General features: G+C 46.3%; 10 protein-coding genes across 10 annotated transcripts; 3 read left to right on the top strand and 7 right to left on the bottom strand.

The window, feature by feature from the left end:
* Positions 1 to 63: 63 nt before the first annotated feature.
* On the bottom strand, positions 64 to 469 carry N7511_009978 (uncharacterized protein; the record flags this gene model as incomplete). Its single annotated transcript, XM_057132355.1, has 2 exons — positions 64 to 294; positions 347 to 469. The coding sequence occupies 2 exons, from the start codon at positions 467 to 469 to the stop codon at positions 64 to 66; spliced, it is 354 nt and encodes a 117-aa protein (XP_056980343.1).
* A 1,172-nt stretch (positions 470 to 1,641) lies between these two features.
* N7511_009977 (uncharacterized protein) lies at positions 1,642 to 2,136 on the bottom strand (the record flags this gene model as incomplete). Its single annotated transcript, XM_057132354.1, has 1 exon — positions 1,642 to 2,136. One exon carries the CDS (start codon positions 2,134 to 2,136, stop codon positions 1,642 to 1,644), a length of 495 nt encoding a protein of 164 aa, XP_056980342.1.
* A 2,235-nt stretch (positions 2,137 to 4,371) lies between these two features.
* On the bottom strand, positions 4,372 to 6,239 carry N7511_009976 (uncharacterized protein; the record flags this gene model as incomplete). Its single annotated transcript, XM_057132353.1, has 8 exons — positions 4,372 to 4,605; positions 4,665 to 4,782; positions 4,843 to 5,409; positions 5,463 to 5,567; positions 5,625 to 5,829; positions 5,891 to 5,924; positions 5,983 to 6,007; positions 6,058 to 6,239. The coding sequence occupies 8 exons, from the start codon at positions 6,237 to 6,239 to the stop codon at positions 4,372 to 4,374; spliced, it is 1,470 nt and encodes a 489-aa protein (XP_056980341.1).
* Positions 6,240 to 6,832: 593 nt separating this feature from the next.
* Positions 6,833 to 8,000, top strand: N7511_009975 (fumarylacetoacetate hydrolase family protein; the record flags this gene model as incomplete). Its single annotated transcript, XM_057132352.1, has 5 exons — positions 6,833 to 6,892; positions 6,940 to 7,018; positions 7,072 to 7,577; positions 7,630 to 7,791; positions 7,842 to 8,000. The coding sequence occupies 5 exons, from the start codon at positions 6,833 to 6,835 to the stop codon at positions 7,998 to 8,000; spliced, it is 966 nt and encodes a 321-aa protein (XP_056980340.1).
* A 20-nt stretch (positions 8,001 to 8,020) lies between these two features.
* Positions 8,021 to 8,767, bottom strand: N7511_009974 (uncharacterized protein; the record flags this gene model as incomplete). Its single annotated transcript, XM_057132351.1, has 1 exon — positions 8,021 to 8,767. The coding sequence occupies one exon, from the start codon at positions 8,765 to 8,767 to the stop codon at positions 8,021 to 8,023; it is 747 nt and encodes a 248-aa protein (XP_056980339.1).
* A 1,247-nt stretch (positions 8,768 to 10,014) lies between these two features.
* N7511_009973 (uncharacterized protein) lies at positions 10,015 to 11,290 on the bottom strand (the record flags this gene model as incomplete). The annotated part of the gene is made up of 3 exons (XM_057132350.1): positions 10,015 to 10,348; positions 10,401 to 10,600; positions 10,652 to 11,290. The coding sequence occupies 3 exons, from the start codon at positions 11,288 to 11,290 to the stop codon at positions 10,015 to 10,017; spliced, it is 1,173 nt and encodes a 390-aa protein (XP_056980338.1).
* A 2,364-nt stretch (positions 11,291 to 13,654) lies between these two features.
* Positions 13,655 to 15,623, top strand: N7511_009972 (Zn(II)2Cys6 transcription factor; the record flags this gene model as incomplete). The annotated part of the gene is made up of 2 exons (XM_057132349.1): positions 13,655 to 13,756; positions 13,833 to 15,623. 2 exons carry the CDS (start codon positions 13,655 to 13,657, stop codon positions 15,621 to 15,623), a joined length of 1,893 nt encoding a protein of 630 aa, XP_056980337.1.
* A 416-nt stretch (positions 15,624 to 16,039) lies between these two features.
* N7511_009971 (Zn(II)2Cys6 transcription factor) lies at positions 16,040 to 17,513 on the bottom strand (the record flags this gene model as incomplete). The annotated part of the gene is made up of 2 exons (XM_057132348.1): positions 16,040 to 16,843; positions 16,920 to 17,513. The coding sequence occupies 2 exons, from the start codon at positions 17,511 to 17,513 to the stop codon at positions 16,040 to 16,042; spliced, it is 1,398 nt and encodes a 465-aa protein (XP_056980336.1).
* A 1,485-nt stretch (positions 17,514 to 18,998) lies between these two features.
* On the top strand, positions 18,999 to 20,036 carry N7511_009970 (putative proline racemase; the record flags this gene model as incomplete). Its single annotated transcript, XM_057132347.1, has 1 exon — positions 18,999 to 20,036. One exon carries the CDS (start codon positions 18,999 to 19,001, stop codon positions 20,034 to 20,036), a length of 1,038 nt encoding a protein of 345 aa, XP_056980335.1.
* A 782-nt stretch (positions 20,037 to 20,818) lies between these two features.
* On the bottom strand, positions 20,819 to 22,834 carry N7511_009969 (uncharacterized protein; the record flags this gene model as incomplete). The annotated part of the gene is made up of 1 exon (XM_057132346.1): positions 20,819 to 22,834. One exon carries the CDS (start codon positions 22,832 to 22,834, stop codon positions 20,819 to 20,821), a length of 2,016 nt encoding a protein of 671 aa, XP_056980334.1.
* Between the last annotated feature and the right edge of the window lie 1,115 nt (positions 22,835 to 23,949).

The following is a 23,949-nucleotide window of genomic DNA, read 5'->3' as shown; positions in this document are numbered from 1 at the left end:
GAATTCACTTTTGTTCCTTCTTGCTCTCAACATAGCCTCAGAACTCGATTATTTCCCCGGTGACTAGGAGTCACCGTTGTCGTTGTCATCTCCCTGGCCATATCCCTGGTTATCTTCCTTGTCATGCTTGTCGTCATGATTCTCGCCGTTGGCCACAATTGGCTTCTCCTCAACTGATGCCTCTTCAAGGGCCTCGTTGTAGGCCAGTCGCAGCTTGCGAATGGCGGTGCGGAAGATCAAGGTGGTGATCTGAAGATTTGTGCCGGTGATTGAGCTCAGAATCTCCATATCATTCTGTTCAATGTACAATTAGATAGAGTTAGACCATGGTAGTCAGGATTCTCACCTTGCCAGGAGAGTCACTGGACAGATAAGCAAGCAGCAGGAACTTGAGTTCCCTTGGCTGGAGGCCCGCCATTGCAATGACGTCCTTGTCATTGGCAGGGGTTGTCTTCTTGGGGGAGGACATGGTTGGTTATTTGATATGAGCTTTTGAGACAAATTGAAGCTATTCAGAGAATGATGGATGGATGAATGGATGAATGGAAGCAATGGAAAGGATGGGAGGAAAACAAGAAGAGAGAGAAATGGAGCTCTACGCCCAAAGGTTGTTTACTGTTGCATGTGTCGATGACCTCGCCGGCGACTCATCATTGCCCAATACGGTAACACCATACGACGGGGGTCATGCGCACACCAGACTAAATTGCAGCGTGCCTTTATAATGTACACAAAAAGTAATATTAACTAGGGATCCTTACCATACTTCGATTGGAACTTCCAAGATTCGAGGCCATATCAGGCTGCCATCCAGGGCTTCTCCAGGTCACGGGACGTGTGGAAGTGTGCCATCTTACGCTGCGGAGCTCAGCGGGATATGGATGGCACTGGTGACCGCTAGAAAGAACAATAAGGCTCACAAAAGAGGCAACAACAAGGAACAAGCGGCTCGAGAAGTTATTCTATTCTCCGATAGTCAGACTGCCATCCAGGCAGTGCAAAGCCCCCCAGCGACCGTCGGGCCAGGACGTTCTCACACGGACTTACGAAAACGTACGGGCTCTTCGGTCCGACCCACAGATGAGTAGCACACTCCGCTGGATTCCTACACACGTTGGTGTACCGGGTAACGAAGCTTCTGTAGTAGCGTAAAGTGCGCGGCTCTCTAATATACGGGAGGTATGTCCCTCGACTCGCTATTCGATTACACGGTGCCAAACTGGTCTAAAATCCTTCGGGTTTGAACAATATAAGCTATAATTAAGGCTGAAGTAAGGATTAAGAACGGGGCCTGTTGATGTGATGCGGGATTTGATGGGGGAGAGATGGGAGGACATGGTGGATTGGAAAGGCAGACGTTGTATCTGCCGACGTTCTTTGTACCTAGATGCCTTCGGCACTAGGTTTTTCTGATGTTTTGGGTATGGTTTGGGTTATGGGAGTGGTATTCATGTCGAGCTGGTACCAAGTCTCTCTTTCGAAGACCAGTTCTTTTGTCTGTATTTACATTTTCAAGCGCACGAGCAAGTTCTTGTTTCAACTGAATAGAAGCGCCTACATAGCTATTACGATAGTAGTTGGGCTGCAACAGGTTAATTGAACTTTGATTGATTGATTGATTGATTGATTGACGTGTGCCATCTAACCTGATGTAACATGAAGAGGCCCGTTACCGTCATCGACAGGGCAGCCATCGCTGTCAGAGTCAAATTCAACGACGCAGCTGGCGTCTTGACCAATGGCGATGCCAATGAAAGTGGTGTCTTCCTGTCCCTTGCCGGTGCCAAGACTGTTCCCATCCCCGTCCTTGACCTCGCAAGTGTCAGGGTGGCCTCCGAAGTCGGCCTTGCACTTGAACTTGCGTGGCGTGCTCCAGCAGTCGCCCTCGATGGTGAACTCACGGCCATCTCCGGTGTTGTAGCAAGGGGAGTGGTCGTCCGGGAAGCCTTGGTCATAGATGGCTTCACCGGCGTCGTTGATGATTGCAAATCCTGAGTAGTGGCCGTTTGTGTTGCCACCTGCGGGACCAGAAATTGAAGAGAAGTCACCAGATGACCAGACGACTTTGAGGTGCTCGGCGTAGACGCTTCCAGAGGCAGCCATCAGGCAGAGAAGAGCGGTGCGGAATGAAAGCATGGTGAACATATATATCTCGAAGTTTGGAAGGATTGTATATGGGATATTTGGAAGATTTATAGCTGAGAAGGAAGCTATGTTTGTTGTTGGTACTCTTCTCTTGATGCTGATATTCAGAGGCCTTTATATATGCTCAGTGCCGCCTTCATACCCCTGAAAGCTGATGCCAAGAGCACTACAATCCTTTATGCTTACTATGATATCATGAACATAGGTACTGTAGAGCTTTTGTGGAGAATGTCGATCAAAGAAAAGGATTGACGGGGCTGAATCAAAGCCCAGTATCCATGTTCTGAAGAGACGGCTCATTGGCCATCACATCGTAACAATGGCAAGTGAGTAGGGGTTCCGAACTCAACTCAGATTACTGAAAGACCAAGGCCCAGCAGTAGAATTAGATGATCCCGTCTTTGCTAGCGTCATCATCCAAGAAATCCGAGAAAAAGTTTCAAGGTTGGGAACCAAGCGTCTGCCAAATTACATGTAGTCATTCTGCTTTATTACTCTGTCCAGAGGCCAAAAGACAAGCTGAGAAGTCATTTTTCATTCTCTACCTTTTCGTTCTCGGGAATCAACAATCCAGGTAGACTTTTGACCCGAGATGAGTGCTGATCCAGGGCGAAACTTGAAAAATCCGCAAGGCCAAGACTCTGCATACTAGCTGCCAGTGATACTTCTGAAAAGCGAAGAGGAGAAATATCAATTAGATTATGGTATACTGTACTTTCATTGACTACAGTAGAGGCTCATCAGCTAGTGGATCTTTCGATTGTGACTAGTCCTGATCCTGACAACGGACGTCCCATTGCAGTTCCGTCGTCAGTAATGATGGAAGGTAGGCCGACAAGGTATAGTATGACTGGCTCTACGACTTGCAAGCGATTTTCCCTTTTCAATGGCAATGTTTCCCACCGGAATGTCAGCACTAATAAACGCTAAAAGCAAGGCAGGGTAAATGGGGGCCAAATTCGAGTCTTGAGACGTCAAAAGTCTGCAAGCCTTTGGCCCCAAACACACTGACTGATTTAGTTTCTGCAGTGAAATCTGATAAATTAAAAAAAAAGAAGAACTCTATTTCAGTTTATACTGCATATTACTGTCCCTGACCCTGCAGGGGTTTGCGAACAGCTTTGATTTGTTCGTTTTAGAGGTACTTTCGTATCCCAGAAATACAGATCGTAATTCACGCCGTATTCTCTCAAAACCATTTGTTCCCCTAGATATCAGTATAAATCAATTATGGGAAGCTTATAGGTCTCTGCTTCGAGTGGCAAGAGGCTTCAAATTGCGTGGGGGCTTTTCCGTCCATTTGACGATATCTCACGCGAAGTACATATATGGAGCTCTTAAGAATTGGTGGGAGGTGTATTCTAATTTCTAGTGATATAAGAGTCTTTAGTAGGCAAGTCCCCTGGAGATCTACCGTCTCAGATGAATATCATTGTGCCAAATTGCCGAGTCCCCGCCCACACTGAATCTTGTTGCGGATCTTCACCACGACATACCATCCTCGGAATGGTTTTGGCTGATCATCAGCGTGCATTCTAAGACTCCTGGATGTTGAGCTTTGAGTCATTCGGGGTTCCGGTCTCTAAAAAGATATACCGCTTACACGAATGCCGATCATGTAAGATGGGTGAATATCACTCCTGGGTAAGGTCAGGTCTCTCTTCGAAGGATTCTTCAGGCATTTACGCTAGATAACGCCACTTATTCATTATATCCCTCATGTCTACAGAAGCTCTCTAGGCGGAGCAGGATGTTAGAGTGGCAAATGTACTCCTTAGCGATCCTCAACCTGCCGTCGGAAGTTGCCCGAGCAAATGCAGATAGATCCAACCGGGGCACATTTGAGCCCCAATCTCTCATGAATGAGTCCTTTAGTTTGTTAATATCAAGTAACAAACCCACTTCTAGGACCTTGGATAATATGACTATTCTTGTTTGACGGGATGAATCTATTTTGAAGGGAATTGATTTCACACTCCATAGTTTTGGCCACCGATAGACGAGGAAGTAATTAGACCACCCAAGACTCCTTATTCTCTCTACTGTACTAAATTACTCAAAGAATGGCGTGTGTATGGATGGCACAGATGTCGTTAGGGTGGTTATTCGATTTTACAAAACGGACCAGGGAGGAAGCAGCTGACACCCCTTGCTGTTGAAATCATACATCGAAGTTCCCAAATATAAAAATTATAATAAGTTGATACATATAATGCATACTCAGTGCTACAGGATATAGCGGAAATCCGGATGGAAGTCCCCACCCTTCTTCTCATAGGATCCTGAGCTCACAATTCTCTCTCTCTCTTCTGGAGACATCTGAGCCCTCTTGGTGTTGTGATATCGCAGCAGAAGCCACATTCCCGCATTTCCAAAGAATGCAAGACAGATAGTAGCGAGCGAAACAGAATGCCCAATTAAATAGCGCCCGTTAGTCGGCGACTTATAGATTTGACCAGCCTATGAAATTTGTTAGCTGTCTGTCGAAGATAAGCCGGTCTGTTTGAATAGGCTCTTACGATTAAGCCGGCGCAATTTCCAATAGATTGCTGAAGGCCTACAGCCATGGCACGTTTATAGTAACCCGAATGACTATTAGCGTTCCAGCTAACTCCGAGGCCAACAACAGCATAGATTCTGAAGGAAGAGTCAGCAATTCGGTTCTCGATGAAGTTAAAAGCGATAGAGTCTTCCTACCCAGTCACACAGACATAAGTCGCAAAATATAGTGGACCACGCGCATGGATATCGACTCCCAACAACAAAGCATATCCAACAGCCGTGACCAGACATAACGGGACCATAAAGATAGCTCGCATCCGAACTCGGTCAGATAGATTTGCAACTCCCAAATAGAAAGCCGAAGCCCAGATATACACAGGAACCGTGAGCAACTGAGTCCGAACGGAATCATAACCAAATCCGCGAATGATTGTCGGCAGGAAAGTGCTGAAGCCGAAGGAACAGGTGTTGACGCAGATTTGATTGAATGAGGTGAGCCAGCTCTTGGGGTCTCTCAACGTTTTCCATACTTCCTTGACATTGAACTCTTCAGTATCAGCATAGCGCGCATTCTGCTGCATGCGCAACCGCATCAACTCTTTGTCGTCCTCGTTCAAGAAGTAGGCAGATTCATAGTTGTTCGGTAGAAGGAAGAACGTGGCGATGCCAACAACGGCACTCATAAGTCCTTCCACGATGAAGAGCCATCTCCAACCCTCTAGACCACCAGCACCATCCAAGCGAATCAGACCGAAAGCAAGACTGTGGTTATTTTAGTATTTCAGACAACACATTCTGATGAAGGAGTTACACACAGGCCACCAAATCCTCCACTCAAAGCAGCAGACACAAAAAGATATGAGATTCTTTGGGCTTGCTCTTCACGCTTGTAGAAGGTTGTCAACAGAACGGTTAAGCACCTGCGTATCTATTAGCTCAAGCTTGTCGCAACGCACAAAGATCACTAGGAGACTTACGGGAATAGACCACTTTCAAAAACACCGAGGAGAAGTCTTGTGATATAAAGCCCTGCAACATTTTTGACAAATCCTCCAGCAAGAACTGAAGCACTGAAGCCGATGATTAGTGCAGAGATTAATCTGTTCGGGCGTAGTTTCTTGAGAAGCATGGAAAATGGAATTTCGAAGAAGACATAAGTCGCATAGAACAAAGAAACCGCATCTGACTCAAATATGTTAGCTGTTGATATCATATCATAGTAATAGGACAGGGAATGACTCACTTCCGAGTTCATTTCCAACTAGACCAATGTCTTCCTGCAAGCACGCTGTTAGTATTGAAAATCGTCAAACGCGTCCTGAGTTTCGATCTTACTGGCATTCCTGCAACAGCAGCGTTCCTGCAAATATATCAGTCGTGGAACCTTTCCTGTGTGAGATGAATGCTTACCCTAAGTTGCTACGATCGAGGTATGCAACCAAGAAAATAAGCATCACCAAGGGGCAAATGCAAAGATCAAGCTTGCGCAGGAGCTTTTTCTCGCGCACTGGATCAATTGTGAAGTTACCCATTTGTACATCATTCTCCGATGATGCATCTGCTTGGAACTTGATATCTGTTTCCTTCGTCATTCTGGGCAATGAATAGCAGGGTGGTGCCGAGGATCGAGCTAACTACACTGATCCTTGGTTGTTTAAGTACCAACCATGTTGAGATAGTTGTTATCAATCATCGGCAAATTCATCGGGCTATTCACAGAATTGGAGAAGGGGCACGGTAACTGACCGATGTTTGTGGCGCTGTCGCCAATCAACAGCCGAATAGAACCGTGAAAGATAAGGCCGGAAGTGGCCAATTGATTGGTTTAAATTCACCTCAGCCTCAGGTTTTAAGCTTAAAATTGTTCATTAATTTTCTAACGCTTCATTATTGACCTTACAATGTTTACATTAAGTCTTCTGGAGTTTTCCCTAGATCCACTATAGAATCTCAACTTCCGCACAAGATGTCGTCCGCGGTTGTGGCCCGAGAAATTCGGCCATTCCCCGCGTTTTATCATCTTGGCATCGGGAAATTCAAATCTTATCCCTCTGTTGAAAAGTGAATTTCCCGATGAATTTCCCGACTCTAGTCGTGGGGGACATCATGAGACATTGATAAGAAGACAAGATGACAGGCTTTGTTTTTTATTGTTCTCTTCGTTCTTTATCTTTGTTTCTTGAACATGGCAATCTCTAATGACTCAAACACAAACGGGACTAAGCCGGAATTAACGAGTCATCCAGTAAGTACTGAGCCATTTTGACTTTGAAACCTGTTAACTCTCGCCAGGTTTGGAAACGATGGGTTCGATTCAGAGGGAAAGATGGTCGAATTTACGGCGGTGAACCTGTTAACGTGGATATCGATGGTACGATATGTACATACTCTGTGAGAAGATCCATTCGATTGACAAACTCGCAGTGGGCCAAGCCTTGGAAAAGAACTTTGAGGTGGCTGTCAAAGTCGTCTCTGGGGGCTCAGCATTGGATTATGACGCTTCATTCACTGGTGAAGTCCAGGTCATCGAGCAGCTTCTATCACCAGTGTCACAAAAGGAAGCTGGAACTGTTCGATGCGTTGGCCTCAATTACAAAGAACATGCAGCCGAAATGAAAATGACTCTTCCCAAAACACCAACGTTTGTCTACCAATCCTTCAAGGCAAACTATTTGCTGACGTTCCAAAGTGTTTTTCTCAAGGCAGAGACTTGCATCGCTTCTGCAGCTGATCCGATCATATTGCCACCCAACGTAGCTTATGATGAAGCAGATTATGAGGTTGAGCTAGCTGTGATCATCGGGAGACAATGCAAGAATGTTCTAGTGTCAGAAGCATCAAACTACATTCTCGGATACTCTGTTGCAAATGATGTGACCGCGCGAAAGCATCAGGATCAGACCTCACAATGGTCTTATGCAAAGGGCATGGTATGTTATGAGTAGTTGTATCCAATCGAATCCGATGGCTGACATTCATCAGGACGGCTTCTGTCCGTTAGGACCATGTATTGTTTCCGCTGAACAGATCCCCAATGCTGCCATTCTGAACCTGAAGACCTGTCTCAATGGCAAGATTATGCAGAACGGATCTGCCGATGACATGATATTCAGTATACCTGAAATTGTATCGTATCTATCTCAGGTATGACAACAGCTCGGGAACTAAATGTCCTACTTTTCTCACAACGATAGGGTCACACGCTATTACCCGGAACGGTTATCATTACAGGAACACCTTGTGGAATCGGCATCTCGCAGAAGCCCCCAAGATTCCTCCAGCCTGGGGATGAACTTCGGGTGAGTATAAGCCAGGGCTTAGGCACTCAGATCTGCCCAATTTCACGAGAATAAGTGGGCCATAAAAATCATGTTCAATTTTGTTCTGTTTCTGGAAGAATCATATCGCGAAATTTTGGCCAAAAGGTCCACAGAACAGTCGTGATAATAGTGGTGGGTATAGCGAAGACCCAATAGATCCAAAAGTTGCTCGACATATTCCAGCCAGTATCTGGGCCGTAGTTGAAGAAAGACATACTGAAAATGGCGCAAATAAAGGTGGGAGGCAAGAATGTGAGAGTAACGAACGCGATTGTCTTCATGGTTGCGCTGTCCAACTGAGTTGCGCGACCGATTTCAAGAGTGATACTCGAGTCATGCTGAGCTACCGTGTTGAAAGCCAGCTGAATTTCATTTTGAAGTCTCTTCTCGTTCGAGATTGACCGAGAGCGCAAATTGGCTATGAAAGATTGGTAGAATCGTAGACGTCGATGGATATCCTCGGATGCACTGGTGTTATTCTCCGGCGTCGAGTTTTTATAGTATTCGTGCTCGGTCATCAGACTTTCTAGACTTTGCATGGTGGCATCCAATGTTTCATTGACGTGAATAGCATGCCGTGCGATGTCGTGTAGTCGTCTGTAGTCAGGCTGTGGTCTGCCGTCTGGTTTTCCTTCTGTCTCCAAGGCTCGGACGTGATCGCGGATAGCCCAAACCGCAGGCTCCTGGGCCCGAGCAATCTGTTCCATTAGATAGGGATGGGCCCAAAATGGATCGCAGAGCAGGCTTGGGTCCACCTTCATGAGAGCTCTCAGGCATCGCCCTTCGATAGGTGGCTGCATGTCAAAAGCAAGAACAATTGTTTGACCAGTCGACGGTAGCCATCTAGTAAACAAGTTTGTATAAAACCATAAAAAGCTTGCGTTGGGCTCCACTTTCTTCACAGTAAATCTAGACCAAGTATCTGGCAAGATCAGCGTTGTCGCATTGCCTATTATTGGCGTGCTTACTGAAGCCAGTGACAATTCCAGAGCGCCTCGTGCTCTCACATCCAAATGCCCCATTTCCATTTTGGAAGCATTTTGACCACCAGAAATGAGGCATAGAAAGTGCATCGCTCAATGAGTTCCGACACCGAAGGCACTTTTCAACTGCATATGAGTTGGCAACGCTATTATTCGTTAGTTATATTTTATAAATCACGGACCCAGTGCGTACATAATGCACACTTTTGACCAAGCAGGAAGAATAGAAGAAATATCGCTGGAGTCGTCATTGTGAAAGTCCATAAGCCGAATCTGTCGCCAGTTGGCTGCAGGGTCTCCGTTCCATTGGGAGACCGACAGATGGGCACAGGCTCGGCCGTTTGGTTCCTGCATCTCGTGAGACCAAAATCAAACGATATAACAGCACTTAGAGAGGACCGACAATGCAAGACATGAGCAGCAATGGTCCAAATGGGAGGAAAATGAGCGGTCGCAGGTGAGACGGGGCCGTGCCCCTCTTAGCCGCTCAGCCTCAAATGGAGTACGAAATGTCTTGGAATTGCTTCATTTCTATGACTTCCAGTAAATCTCAAAATATCAGAGGGATTATTTATTTCTCTCAAGACCGAGTTTCACTGTCTAATGATGGCGGCCCAGCATACTTCTCATATCCCCAAGCCCAATACCATGCCGAAGCAAGCAAAATAAATGCCACAAACACGACCGGGGCGTAATTAACTGTCTCAGCAGAGACAGGAATCGAAGTCGGCATGCAGAAGAGGGGAATCACCAGGATACTCCAAGCTAAATAGAAAATGGTGAGCGCTGTTCTTTGACAGTCATTGACCGGATCTTTTTCTTACCCAAAGCCACGATGTTGCAAACCAACCCCAAAGTCCCAAGATCAAACTGACCATTTTTGATGTGCTTTCGTCCTCCAGCAAGAGATACAGCAATGGGACAGGCATAGCTGACAGTCAGCGTTATCACCCCAACACCGGTGAAAGCATTGAAAGCAGCAGTGGATCCGAAATAAATAAAACCAAGCAGGACCTGAACAGCAGTACCAAGCATCATAGCGTTGAACGGAACACCATCCTTGTTCACCTGCTTCCACCACTTGGAACCTGGGATCCCCCGTCGCGAGCAAAGGCCCAGGTGCTTCGCGAAACAGCGGTGGTACAGCCAATAACACACAAGAAGGCGAGGACTATAAGAGGCACCAGAAGCAAGAATGTTCCAACCTCATTACCAACAGCCGACTTGATAATGGTTGGCATCGGTTGGCCGGATGCGAGCGCAGCAAGCATCGTGGTATCGGGGAGTACAAAGACCAAAGGAACGAGGAAGAGGAAGCCAGCCAGAGTATTGAGAATGACCGTACCAACCATCGCCTTGGGCACTTGTGTTGATGGGTGCTGAACTTCTTCGCACATGCTTCAAGTGGTTAATAACCGCTTATCTCAGGAAATAAGGGGAAAACACGAACCAAATAATCATTCCAGTAGAAGAGGTGCTGTAAGCGGCCTGGAGAAGACCCACACAGAAAGACCAGCCAGCTGGCCATCCGGACTGAGGCTCAAAGTTGGTAAAGACGTATGCGGCATCATGTCGACCATTCTTGGCAATTACGAGCACAGAGATGACAATAGCCAGAACACCGGCAAGCGTCCAGAAAATTGCAAAGGTCTATTGAACGCGTCAGCAATCACGGGCAGGTAAAAGGGAGACTCTTCATACATCAAGCAAGGGTAGCCACTTGTTTCCAAAAGCTGATACTGCTGTAGAGATGAAAGTGACAGCCAGAAAGATCAGGAAAACTTGATAAGTTTCCGCCGCGAAGATTCCGACTCCCGGAGAAGATTCAAAAACATTAATACACGAAACGAGGAAAAGGGTGCTTCCAAGATTGACTGCGAGGGTAATAGTAATGTTTCCAACAACATATGACCACCCGCAGATCCAGGACGCAATTCTGCGATATGAAGGAGGTGATAGCATAAAGGTTTGGTAGTAGACACCTCCTGCAGTTGGATAGACTGAAGTAATTTCACCGAGGGACGCAGCGACGCAGAGAATGATCATAGAGACTGCAAGCCATCCCCAGATGATGTTAACTGAACCTCCTCCGACAAGGGGGTAGACGAATGTTGTTGCGAGGCCGTATGGGATTGCTGCAAGGACAAATGACATGAAAGCCACTTGGAGCGTGGATCGGTTTCGAACTAACTCGGGCTCGTAGCCAAGGGCTTCCAATACACCGTTCGCTGACGTCTGTTTGCCTTCTTCGATTTTGGGATAGTCGTTTTCAAGTGCATCAGGATCGAACTTTTTGTCTTCTGCAAAGGCATTTTTGTGGGTGTCGACTTCGGTAGCCATAGTCAAGGCGCTTTGGGAATTGTAGCTGGGAAATATCAAATATTCAGAATGGCGCACTGGGTGTGGAATTAGAGGATATTCTCTGGTAAGGCTAAAATTTAAAAAAAGAATAATGAAAAAAGTTAAACGATAGAAAGGTATTTCGAATGCTTGTGTTCTCACAAGATATGAATATCCAGGAACATCCAGACTTATAAAGTCATAGTTCGTAATTGGAGAGCGGAGCATCATCAAGTACGGATATCGAAGCCGACATCTATCTGATTGTCTGATGACGACGGCTCCATGCGGAGAAGAGGACTTAATTGGCTATACGAAGTTCAGCCATTGATTAACAGCCGCTAAAGCCCAGTTTCATTGAAGCTTCTTGTGCCCTATCTCCTCAAGCCATCCTTGACTAAGGTTGGCAATGCGGCATATACTTTAGTCGGTTCATTCTGCCCCTTCCAATCAGAAAGCAGCCACGATAAGCAAACTTTGTCATAGGTCACTTGCATTCGACTCAGGGGTGAAGGTCTCCACATTGCAGGCCTTTGGTCAAGGGACTCAAAGTCGATCGATGGGCCGATATAGAGATAGCAATTCAATGATAGGGCAAGTCTATGACACAGCTGTAATGCAAGATAAGTCAAATAATATGTTATCACATATGATACCTGAGCTGAAACGTGCACAAGAGCATCTTTTCACCTCGGAGGCCGCTATGTTTGTCTGCGCTAATCCGGACCTGGATTAGCCATTGGGGCTTAGCGGATAAGCTAATGCACGGCGGCTACGCTAATCCTCATAAAGCGAGAAGGCACTCCAAAGACGTAAAGTACATGTACGTACTGTATAATTTACTGCACACCGGCGAATGGTAAGACATGTTCAAACAGATGGCAGGATGAGGCTGTGTCAATACCTTATCTTTTAAGTATGGTGATCAGCCATTATCGAGGGTTCATATTGAAGGTTGTACCTATGTTGCTAGGACCAACATAAGACTAATATAGTCGAAGCATGACACTCCGGTGTTACGGGCTGAAAATTGCGCGAATTTCCCCTCACCGTGTGGCTTGTTGGGGCTAGATCTCCGGGATATAATGACACTATTTCCAACCCAATTCATGGTGGACGAGACATTCTCCGCACTCGTGATGTCATGTGTTGGGTTGTCAATTGTTAGAGAATGCTTTGATTCAGAGGCCAGACATGGGTAGCATTGATCGGTCATTTCAACATGTTGCTGCCGTAAGTCTTTCGTGTTAGCAGAAGGCTGGATCAGAAGCTAATCAATTCGAGGATGTCGTCCACATGGATAGCCCTGTGCTCTTAACACATCCACTGGCGATCAAACCGAGAGAACCATCACTCTCGGGAAGTGTGGTTTTCAAGGGCAATCTACCTGTAAGGTGATATTGGCACCGAGAATGTGTCAGTCCGAGTATCGACCTCACCTTCACCAGTGTTCAGACTGTCACCAAAGTTAGACTATGGCTTATCAAAGATAGACAGTGGCCACTTTGTCCAACTATCCACTAGGAGAATTTTGTCACGTCTCAATCAAAGAGGCCGCAGAACAAAATCTCATGTTAGAATCGACATTTCGCTGAATAGTGTTGTGAAGACATGGACTGCACAACTTATAGCACAACCTGTCAGACTGGCTAGCCTTAGGTGATTGAAGCCATCGTGGAAGAGAACAGATATTGCGTTGCTCGAGTACAAGAGCTTGAAATAGGAAAACGTATTTCATCGTATGTCAGATCCAAAATGTAATTGGCGCTTTCGAGTCTCAACCGCAAAATATGGACAGCTATAGTCGTATGCCAATATGCAAGACGTTTGAGCTTAATTGGTCCTGATTAGGCGATGCTATAGCTACACGTCAAAATTAGCATGGTAATGAACATGAAAGTATGCTGGCTACTTACTCGTGCGGGTTTGAGGAGGATGACTTTGTTTAGCTGAATGACTATTGATCAAGCTTTCGAGCTCTGAATTCTCCATCGGGAGAAAAAACCCGCCTTCGGCGTGTTATAGTTCCTGTTTAGGCTTAGCGTGGAGGAGCATCACCAAGATGCCGTCACGAGACCAAGGCTTGCGGGGTCGTATTGGGTACAGCTCACATCCGCTGAAGCCTCTCCAGTCTACTAATCAATTACAAGCCAATCGGGAATCCAGGACTGCCCTTTCGTTTGCCCTAGAGTCACCCTTTAGTCAGGTGATCGGATCGGTTAGCGTTCCGACCCGGGGCTTGTCGAGATAGTGTCTCTTTCCAAGCTCGCCTGTCGTTGCCGGCCCGAAATCCGCCTCCCCCCATGATGTGTTCGTATCTCTCGATAACATCGATAACACTCACATCTAGCTGATCTCAGTAGGATGCAAAGTGCGAACGAAGCCCCCACTTCAAGGAAAAGGCAAAACCCAAACCGGTGCAGGCCCAAGTCCAAAGGAGGTTGTTTGAGGTGTAAGCAGCGGCGAGTAAGTTGATGTGAAGGCGGCAATATCAGTTGCCCCTCCTTGCAAACATTTAATATTTCAACTAAGACTCGTACAGCGTCGATGCGATGAGACGAAGCCAAGTTGTCAAGAATGTTCCAAGAAAGGACACACATGCCCTGGATATGAAAAGCAAAATTTAAAGTGGCGCTATGTCTTCAAAGATGACAACCCTGAAACAGCTCAGTCAGCTTCCCCGACTGAGACCCCCAAATCATTAGCGACCGATTCTTTTGAGACGACTCATCTAGCCCAGGAGTCTGAGTGGAAAGTCTTTCCTCATGAAAGCGAACACCAACAGGATATCGCTGGATCTACTGCCTTGGGCCAATTACCAGATATTGAAGATCCAACGAACATCTGGTTCAACCTCGAGTCCGGATTGCCTGGCATGGAAATGGATAATGATGATGAACAGAACAGTTTGTCGATCCTGCGCAAACAACTATCAGATACATCGATTCCATCGTTCCTGATCCAGCTCCCAGCGATGCTGGTTGAGTATTATTTCCGTACTGTTTGCAACCAATGGTCATCCTTTGACTGTCCACTCAATCCATTTCGAACAATTATCAGCCGACTCTGGAGTCGAAATGCAGCTATTTACTTTACCATACAAAGTATGTCGGCCGCATCACTGGCTAACGACTTTCCAAGTATGAGGGCTATTGGGAGACAAACTCAGCAACAAGCGATTGTTTGCCTACAGAATAGCATGCGAGGAAGATCAGCTCGTATGGGCGACGATGAGTTCTTTCTGGCGCTCTTGATGTTGGGATCTACCACAGGATGGCACGATCCATCTGATCTAGGGTTGTCATATTTGAAAGCAGCCCAAGAACATCTTCTGAGACAGAAACATCGAAGTAAAAGTCCAAATTTTGGCGTAGCAAAGCAGTACCCTCTTTTCAAGCAGTGTCTGCTGTATTGGAACTTGCTGGCAGCGTTCGTGGCTGAAGATTCGCCCATTCTGAATGAAGACAGCCCCACAGAGAATAGCGACTCAGATTTGTCAATCTATCTTGTTGATGGGCAGGCAATTCCTCATCCATGGACGGGCTCACTCACCTACGCATTGAGTCTATTCTATCGGACTGCAAGAATTATTCGAACCTCAAAGACGTCGCACCGAAGACAAGCACAGGCAGTAGATCCTACCGTGGTCGATTTCAGCTGCTTGGCTGAAGAACTCGATCTCAGACAGAGGGCAGAGGAGCTCGAACATAGTATCCTCTTTTCTGGGTTCTCATTCTACTGCGGTCCGGTCGATATCGGCGATACAAACACACCTCCATCACATTTCCTTACTTTAGCCGAAGCATATCGCTGCGCGGCGCTGTTACAGATTTACCATGTATTCCCGGAAATTTTGGAAGAAAGGCTTCGCACCAACCACGACTCAGATAGTGAATCTTCGATTCCAGCTCTGTTTCTGTTACTATTCCCAATTACCGCGGACTGGTTATTGCTCTCAATCGAAGACACAAGACATTCCTTGGCACTGCACGTTGTCTCTCTTTTGGACCAACTCCCTTCGACATCTGGGACCAAGGTTATGCAGCCAGTGATCCTGGCTTGCATATCCAGTGATCTTGTGTTTTCGTCTGGCTCTGTCTTGGGCCCCGCAGCAAATGCAATTCCTAATTTGAATACTCTGGATGTTGATATCGCTCAAGCCAGGCGAAAAGTAAAAATGAAATTGTCTGAGCTCACGATAATCCTCCCAAAGCTGCCGATGCAACGGATTTCCAATGTGATACACGAGACCTGGGATCGCGCCGACTCTGGATTGGAGGAGTTTTGGCTGGATGTTATGTTGGATTTGAATTTGGAGACCATAATGGGATAAGCATACGGAAATGGTGTTAGCAATGATTCAGTTCCATTAGGCGTATTATATAACAATTAGATCACTCAAAGGGTCATCTTAAAAAACACTCCAAATAGATCCAAACACACCCCTCCTCATATAAGAGTGGATGCGTAACATTAGCGTTAGGATTAGCGTATTTTCAGTTCTGTATTTCACCTCATCTTTCATCTCATGTTTTACCAAGTTATTGATACTATGTCTACTGTAGAGTTAACCATTCCAGGTACAAAATCTGAGTGTGATGAAAACGCGTATCTTGCAGTTTGTAAGGACGAAGACCTGGTGCATTTGTTCTCGGTCAGTTTGGCGATCTCAATGGTTTGCTTTGGGGGGAACTCATTGCGATATTTGAATTGAACTATGAGAATTGAGAATTGATCTATACACAGAGTTTAGCAGATTAAGAATAACTCATTCTGACCCGCGAAGAAATTGGGCAACATTCCCTCATGTGCCTCGGTCTCCCATGAGTTTTCCAAACGTTCGAGAGTTGTCTCCATAATGCCCATCCCAAAATTTTCAATCAAAGAACTCATATATTGCCGAACCAAGTCTCTATCTGAGGGGTCATGTGAATTCAATCCAAAAACAAACAATGGCCATGTAGCTGTTGTTGCAATTGGAGAGTTGGGAGGCAGACGTAAAAACAACGATTTGAGATATTCAAAAGAGGTTTGAACACTATCTCTGTAGTTGAGTGTCTGAAAACGGGTATCTAGTAAGAGGAGAAGGCTATACTGGTAAAGCTCGGCGCCGAGAGCAATATCATGCTCGGTCGATGTAGGATTCCATCTTGAGATGTGGTACCTTGTCCTCCAATACTCGTCAACAAGATCCATATTTTTAATTTGGAATTGATTATCCTGAGGCACTTGTGCCTTGAAACCTGAGTCTGATAGTAGCTTTGAGACTCTCGGTACGAAAGTGAACAAATCTTGAGCACATCCACACAGCATGCCAACCTTGTTGCTCTGTGGAGTCAGAGACCCAGTCGATGTATTAGGCCACAAAGTTGCCAAGGTTGGGCATTCAACTGTAAAAGAAGCGAGACAAGCATTGTAAGCAAATAGCTCTGTGACAAACAGTCCCATAGTGGACTGGATACTCTTGGCATTGGAGCGCAAAATGTATGCCATTAGATAGTTTGCGCCCTCCATGTGTGATTTCATTGCTTCAGGGTCGGTCCCTTTGGTAGCCTATGAGAAGTCAGTACAATGTCACCTATAGTAAAGGGAAATGTGAGCCTCCCTCGATAAGGTAGAAAATTAACACGACTAGCAGAGATCGTAATGCAGAATCGACACTGCGGTGCCCGTCATTTTTCAGTAAGTGGGACAAATCTACCCTCAGGCTTTTCAAGGCACGGATATAATTTCGTAAAGTCGACAATTGTATAGTGGAGCTATTTTGAGGAAGCCGTCGCATTAAGTGTTCCCCTGCGAGTGCCAAGATAGAATGCATCAATAGTTCGTCATCCAAGGCAGCAGGAAATATTGTATGAAGAAATGGATTCTCGTTGTCTTGTAAGCAAACAAGCCTGTTTGCTGTGTCATTTAAATAATGGTGGAGAATTCTCCAGGTCTCTCCTGTAGATGAGACCGATCCTGGTAGGACGAGAGGAAATAGCGAGACCGGGATCTCGCCGGACGTGATAGACCCTGTATTTGCCATGGCTACATATTGTGCAGACAACACAGTCTTTCCGAGACTCTGTTTACTCTCCATTTCTTCTTTTTCAGAAAAAGGGCCGGGCCAAACACAATTTATGCAATTGCGTTGGCAGGCTGTGCAGGTTGGCTTGGTTTCATCACACTTCTTTTTGCGTCTTCGACAAGACAAACATCCGAGGCGTGATCTGGCCCCCATGTCCAAAATTTGCAGGAGCTTACTCCATAGTCATACAAGATTTACGTGCATCTTAAGTAGATTTCTGAGTGACGGTGAGGGGATGTACATCAAAACATTGTAATCGGCCACGTGACCGGCATACGGATGAGTAGAGATCTTGCCTAATCGGGACTAGCTCTATCTCCGTCACTATGCGGTCGATGCTTCTCTTTATCTTCAATACTCCTATCCAATCTTTGATCTGAGCCTCGGAGATCATTGGCTATTAATTGGGCTGACTTGCACTTAACGCCATTCCATGTTCTATTCTCAACAAGGACAGTGGCTTGAACATCTCAATATGGAGCCTAGAGTTGCTGTCAATGTTCACCATCCAGTCCCATGTATAAAGCGATGAATTAGGATTACCTATTGATGGCGTAATGCCACTACATTCTTCAGCAGCTATGACAATATATTTGCGAAAGTTGGCATCCTCGCCCTTTCTTAGTCTTCTGCCACAGAGCCATGTACTGTCTGGCACCATGATCAGTACAACTACGATGGAGACATACGAGTTGTCCTTTTATATCTGTATGGCCGCTTTTTTAAGCCAATGCGGGATTCTCATCGCCTTTTTCTGCATTTTGTGCTGGCTGAGTCGGCCACGGGTGGCTTTTGTGAATGACATTGAATCGAATCAGAAAGCCTCTCGAACCCATAGGAGCGAAAATGCTCACAAGAGCTCCCCTCTATTGGGAGATCAAGTTCTACATCAGCAACAGTGTTGTTGAAGTGCGAAATAAATGCGGTCAGGCGAAACTCCACCTCCGCAACAGCTACTCGAAGACTCCAAATAACTGTTCAGGTTGAGCCACCATTTGAGAGCCAATGACAGGAAACGCACAACACAAAATGGGGTTCTGCTCGTTTGCAAGTCTCAATCTGTCTGTTGTGTCCGAAATATGCAGGTCATGCATGTTTGTCTTCCTTGTATGCCAAAGTATGTACCTTGGGAAATCCCTATTCTCAATATTCCCCAGCTGAAATCTGACCAACTTTTAATTTGAGTAGGTCTCGTGCTCAATAATGCTATATCAAAAATAGGGTTTTGGCGCCAATGAAGTGATCCCATTGAATGGCGTTCCATTTTATGCGAAGTACTTTTGCAATTTTCCCCTCTTTCTTTCTTTTTCTATTTTGTTTTCCCTCTTTCCACTTTTTTCGGCTCTATATTGATGAACTATGCGTTATGTTAATTAGAATTCTGAACTTATGGCGCTTCCAGCGTCAAACGTGGCCAAGCAGTTTATTTCAAAGTTTTGAAGATTACAGGTTAAAGAAAAAGCAATTATGCTTCCCTTCACAAAGTCACGCGGTGAATCAGACATCTATAGAATGGTCTCGCCCTTTGAACAGCTGATCTGTTCAAGCTTAAATTATCTGCCTATTGCTGTATTTCACAATGATAAATCTCTCCACGTTTGATTGTCTTCTCTACACCAACTACGAAACGCCAAAAGAATGCCATTTTCCCGAACATTGTCAGTTGTCGGATGCCATGCCGAGGGTGAAGTCGGAGATGTTATCACCGGCGGCGTACTCGATGTTCCTGGCAAAACGATGTATGAGAAATTAATTTACTTTCTGAACAATAAAGACAGCATCCGCCAGTTGTTACTCAACGAGCCTCGAGGCCGATCTTCGATGAATACAAACTTACTCTTGCCGCCCTGTGACCCGCGGGCTGATGCCGGATTTCTGATCATGGAAAGCGAAGAATATGCCCCAATGTCGGGCTCTAATACCATCTGCACTGCCACGGTGCTTTTGGAGACTGGTATGGTTCCGATGAAAGAGCCAATCACCGAACTGACCTTGGATACCGCCGCCGGTCTGGTGGGCATCACTGCGCAATGTGAGGCCGGGAAATGCAAAAGCGTGGCATTTGACAACGTGCCTGCATTTGTTTTCAAGCTTGACTACAAAGTCCAAGTTCCTGGGATAGGGAAGGTCTCCGTTGATATTGCCTGGGGAGGTATGATTTACGTGCTGGTGGATGCAGCATCGGTGGGATTGAAAATCGAGGCTCAATATAGTATGCAGCTCGTCGAGTTCGGCGAGCGTATCAAGCGTGCTGTGCAGGCATCCTATACTCCCGTTCATCCCGAGAATCCTGGGATTAAGGGCGTTAGTATTTTGGAGTTCACAGAGCCTCTGACAAATGATAAGGATTGCAAAGTTGCCGTCAATACTGTTGTTGTCTCTCCAGGGAGATTTGATCGCAGTCCCTGCGGAACTGGAACTTGTGCTCGAATGGCTGTTTTGCACGCAAGGGGTCAGCTTAAGGCGGGAGAGATCTTTAAGCATCGCAGCATCATTGGTACGGAGTTCGCCAGCCACATTCGGGGCATAACAAAAGTGGGAGATTACCAGGCTGTTCTACCAACAGTCTCTGGTAGAGCCTGGATCACGAGCTTCAAGCAAGTTGTTCTTGATTCGAGTGATCCTTTCCCTGAGGGATTCAGAGTTGGCGATCAGTGGCGAATTGTACCAAACTAGATGGTTTTATACTGAGTTTCCTGTTCCAAAGGCTTCTTTTTAGGTCGCTTGTGTGATATTCGTGTGGCAAGGAGCATGAGGCCTATATTGATCTATGTACCGGATATCTTATACCACAGCTTGTCTTTCTGCTTCCATTTCAGTGCTCATATCATCGCCGCTTTACCTCATCGAGTAGACCTAATCCCAGTCTTATTAATTAAGCTCTCTGGTTTTCTCACTGAGCGCAATAGTCGGTCGTAAGTTCATAGAATTTTTTGATGAGTGGGAGGCTGAGGGTTGCTGAATGGCTCCATATGAATCGATCACTTCAATTGAGAATAAAAAGTCAGCTATCAGCTACTCAGCAAAGTACCATTGAAAATTTGTTACTTTTTTCTGTCTTCGAAAGACTAAATTTAAGCGTATATAGAACTTGTATGTAAAAAATGTATTGATCTCAGCCTCACAGAAGTACCATAATCAACCCCATGTTCTTTAGATTAAACACTTATTCACGATGCGATGGAGAGTTCCAAGTTTTAATGCTCGATCATTTCTGGTGTTAAACAAATTAGAGAAGATGGTACATGTAGCCCAACACAAGAGATCTCTAGGAACACACGTTGAAGCAATGATACACCCCAAGAACGAGAATTCAAAGATAGAAAAGAAAGTCTCCCAGTACACATTGACAATAAACTTTCTCTCTAGTAGAAGTTCTGTGTGGATGACTGAGATTGGAGGAAGAACGACTTGAGCAGAGATAGATCATGTCATGAAAAAGAAGATGTGAAGAAATTTTAGACCTGGATATAGATAGTCTCAGCAATGCTGGGAACACCATCATCATTGAGAATGAATAGCATCCAAGGACCTGGAATAAGAGCGCCTGCATCAGCAGGAAGGGTCGCCTCGTAAGAGTCTCCATTCGCAGTCCACGAATCCAAAACAACACGACGCTGATCAGTGTTCACAGTGTGGGTAGTGGCACCGTAGCGGATCAAGGATGCCTTGCTGACCTTGGCACTAGATTTGATGCTCAATATGTCACCAGGCTGAAGAGTTTTCTCAGCGACACTATCGATGATAGGTCGGTCGGCGAGTGTGCCGTCATCGTTCAGCAGGTAATCTGGAGTGTAAATCTGGGCGTCAAAATGGTTGGTGGGCTGAGAGACGCCGAGTCCGCCGCCACCGTTGAAGACTCGTCCATCCTTGAGAAGAAGAGAAATGCTGTGGTACACACGGACGATGCTGTTGGTCTGTCCCTGGTGGAACTCATTGGTTACAGGGTCGTACAACTCGGGGGTGAATATTGCGTTGCTGTCATTGAAGGGAACACCAAAGGTCTGTCCACCTGTAGTAAAAACATTGCCATCAGGGAGAACGACCGAGGTGTGGAATACTCGGGCAAAGGCCATACCATCACCAGAGGGGTTCTTGGCTGAGCTGACCTTGGGATCAGTTCCAGGCTCGCCGATCTCGATCAGATGAGCGTCTTTCGTGGCATAAGTGTTGACGTAGGAAGGAGAGCCACCGAAGGTGATGATCTTTCCATTCACTGCGTCAAACATCACCGCATTACCGGACATGGCATCATTGGCATCACCGCGAGTTCCTGCAGGCTTTTGGTCACCCTGGCCACTCGTGTAGTACCAGTTCATAGCCTTACTAGGTCCGGCTTGGAAAACAGTGCCGTTCTTCCACCCAAAGATCCAGCCATGACTGTCACGACGATAGCCACCAGCATCATCATCAGTCCACATAGGCTTCACAAGAGCTCCTGGCAAGGCCGAGAAGTCTTCGGTGGCCGGATCGTAGATTTCGCCATCCTTGTCATTGTTCGTACCGCCATTCCATGAGCCGCCGATAATGAACACCCGACCTTCAGAATTAGTTGCGGAAGCCTGGTAGCCACGACCAAGCCTCATCGCGTTGCCTGGGAGCCAAGTGTCGGTCTTTGGGTCCAACAGACTCGTTTGTTGATCGTTATTACCGCCAGTCACAAGCAATTCACTCTTGCCGTCGTAGGAGATGCCAGCGCAGAACATATCGTGGCCAGTCTCCTGAACTGTTCGCTGAGTGACGTTTCCAGTGACTGGGTCCCAAATTGCTGTGAGGGTCTCGCTCTTAGAATGGAGATAATCATCCCTGGACCATGAAGACCAAACAAGAACCTGACCGGTGCCAGGAAGAATTGCGCCCGAGACAGCCACCAGAGGTAGATCAATGGTAGGGCCCCAAACACCACCGTTAGGCACTTTCTTGGGGGTATTGCTGTCATAGATCTGCAACTCGGAGATACTAGCCGCAGTGCCATCGAGAGAGAGCAGGCGAAGGTATTGGCCCTCCTTGGGCTCGAACATAGCCAGCTTCTGGTCGGTAGTATTGTACCAGGTTCCTAACGCAACTGGATCGCCCCAGTTCTCCTTGTCATTGCTCACATAGATCTTGTGAATGAAAATCTGGCCAGTGGTGTCGGTATCTCGGCGCGAGACCACGGAGAGAGCTTGAATATTCTCTGCTCGGCTGAGGTCCACGACGACTTCATGAGAGCTTCCATCATCTCCTGACTGCCAGAAAGTGTTGAAATCGTCATCGAGCATCTTCGTACACTCGTCCGTCTCGGTGCTGTCACAAGTGACCGTCCATTGCCGCCGACTGAGCTTTTCTCCAATAGGTGGTGCTTGATTGGTCGCGTACGGGTCCTCTGCGGCCGATTGCAGGTTTATGGTGGCAGCTTCTTGGGAGGCTTGGGAATTATCGTCTGCTTGGGCAAGACCCAAAAGCAATAGTCCGGAGAGCCATTTGGCGTGCATCTTGTTTATAGACTTAACCACCGACCAAGAGTCTTACCGAACGTACTCGTGCGAGAATCGTCATTTAAATATATCCTCTCTGTAGTCTTGAATCGCTAACATGCAAGACGGTATACTGCCAATCTCGATAAAATTCCTCGCTCTGCAAGGGGAACTTCAATCTGGCATGTCTTACACAATGTATTCTATGGTACTAGACATTGTCGAGTAGAGATTTCTACATATTAATCAACGGCCAGTGATCTTCGTCGCCATAACTCCTTACCCGAAGCCGATTATTCCCACGTTGGGAAATACTTGTGCTGTGTTACAACCAACCCTTGAGGTGGAAATTGTATCCGGCGATCATCCAGCCTCTATCAATCCAGGCCCAGCCCTCCCAGGAATGAAAGTGGTTACCATGCTTTCAACGGTTATTTTTTCCGAACTCATGAATTATACTTCGCCCTACAAGCATACTCGAGATTAGTTACGGGCCGGCCCGGAGTCTGAACCTTGATTTTTTTGTTCATGTTGTGCGGAGTCGCAACCACAGCAGAGAAGCAGCCCTAAGCATAGCAACTTTCCATTGAGGGATTTATCTGCCTTAAGGAATTTTACGATGACGCTATGGATAAATTCGACGGCCCCTGAACAACTCCACAACACGGCCTCTAATTTTTCAGCTCATCATTCGGATAATTTATTGAGCCTGATGTTGTGGGTTTCTATGCAACAGAACTCTGCAATCAAGACTAGCCAGGGGTCTGGCATTCAAGTCGACATGATATGGTGTGAGAAAATGTAAGCTCAAGCAAGGAAGATAAGTGAATGAGACATTAGCAATAAATTAATACAAAAGCAGATCCAGTCGAGCCAGTGCGTAAGGCACTCTTGCATTCATGACCCCTTGGCCACTTATATTGTCCAAGAGGCAACTTATGTGGGCGCTTATGCAAATAGCTGCTTTCAAACGTCTCCCGCTTCATTCGCTCCTCGCGGATTTCTCCATATTATCCTTGGAATAGTACTCGGATCTGCACCGTCCGACAGCAGGTATTCCGAATTTCCACGTTGCACCAACTTAGGGTGTAATCACACCGTTACTTCAAGAATGATAGGATCAAGACGCATAC

The sequence above is a fragment of the Penicillium nucicola genome (genome assembly GCF_028828085.1).
Source record: "Penicillium nucicola strain IBT 29836 chromosome Unknown utg000010l, whole genome shotgun sequence".
In the NCBI taxonomy this organism is placed as follows: domain Eukaryota; kingdom Fungi; phylum Ascomycota; class Eurotiomycetes; order Eurotiales; family Aspergillaceae; genus Penicillium; species Penicillium nucicola.
The sequence above is the reverse complement of the archived record's forward strand: the minus strand, read 5'-3'. Positions and strand labels throughout refer to the sequence as shown.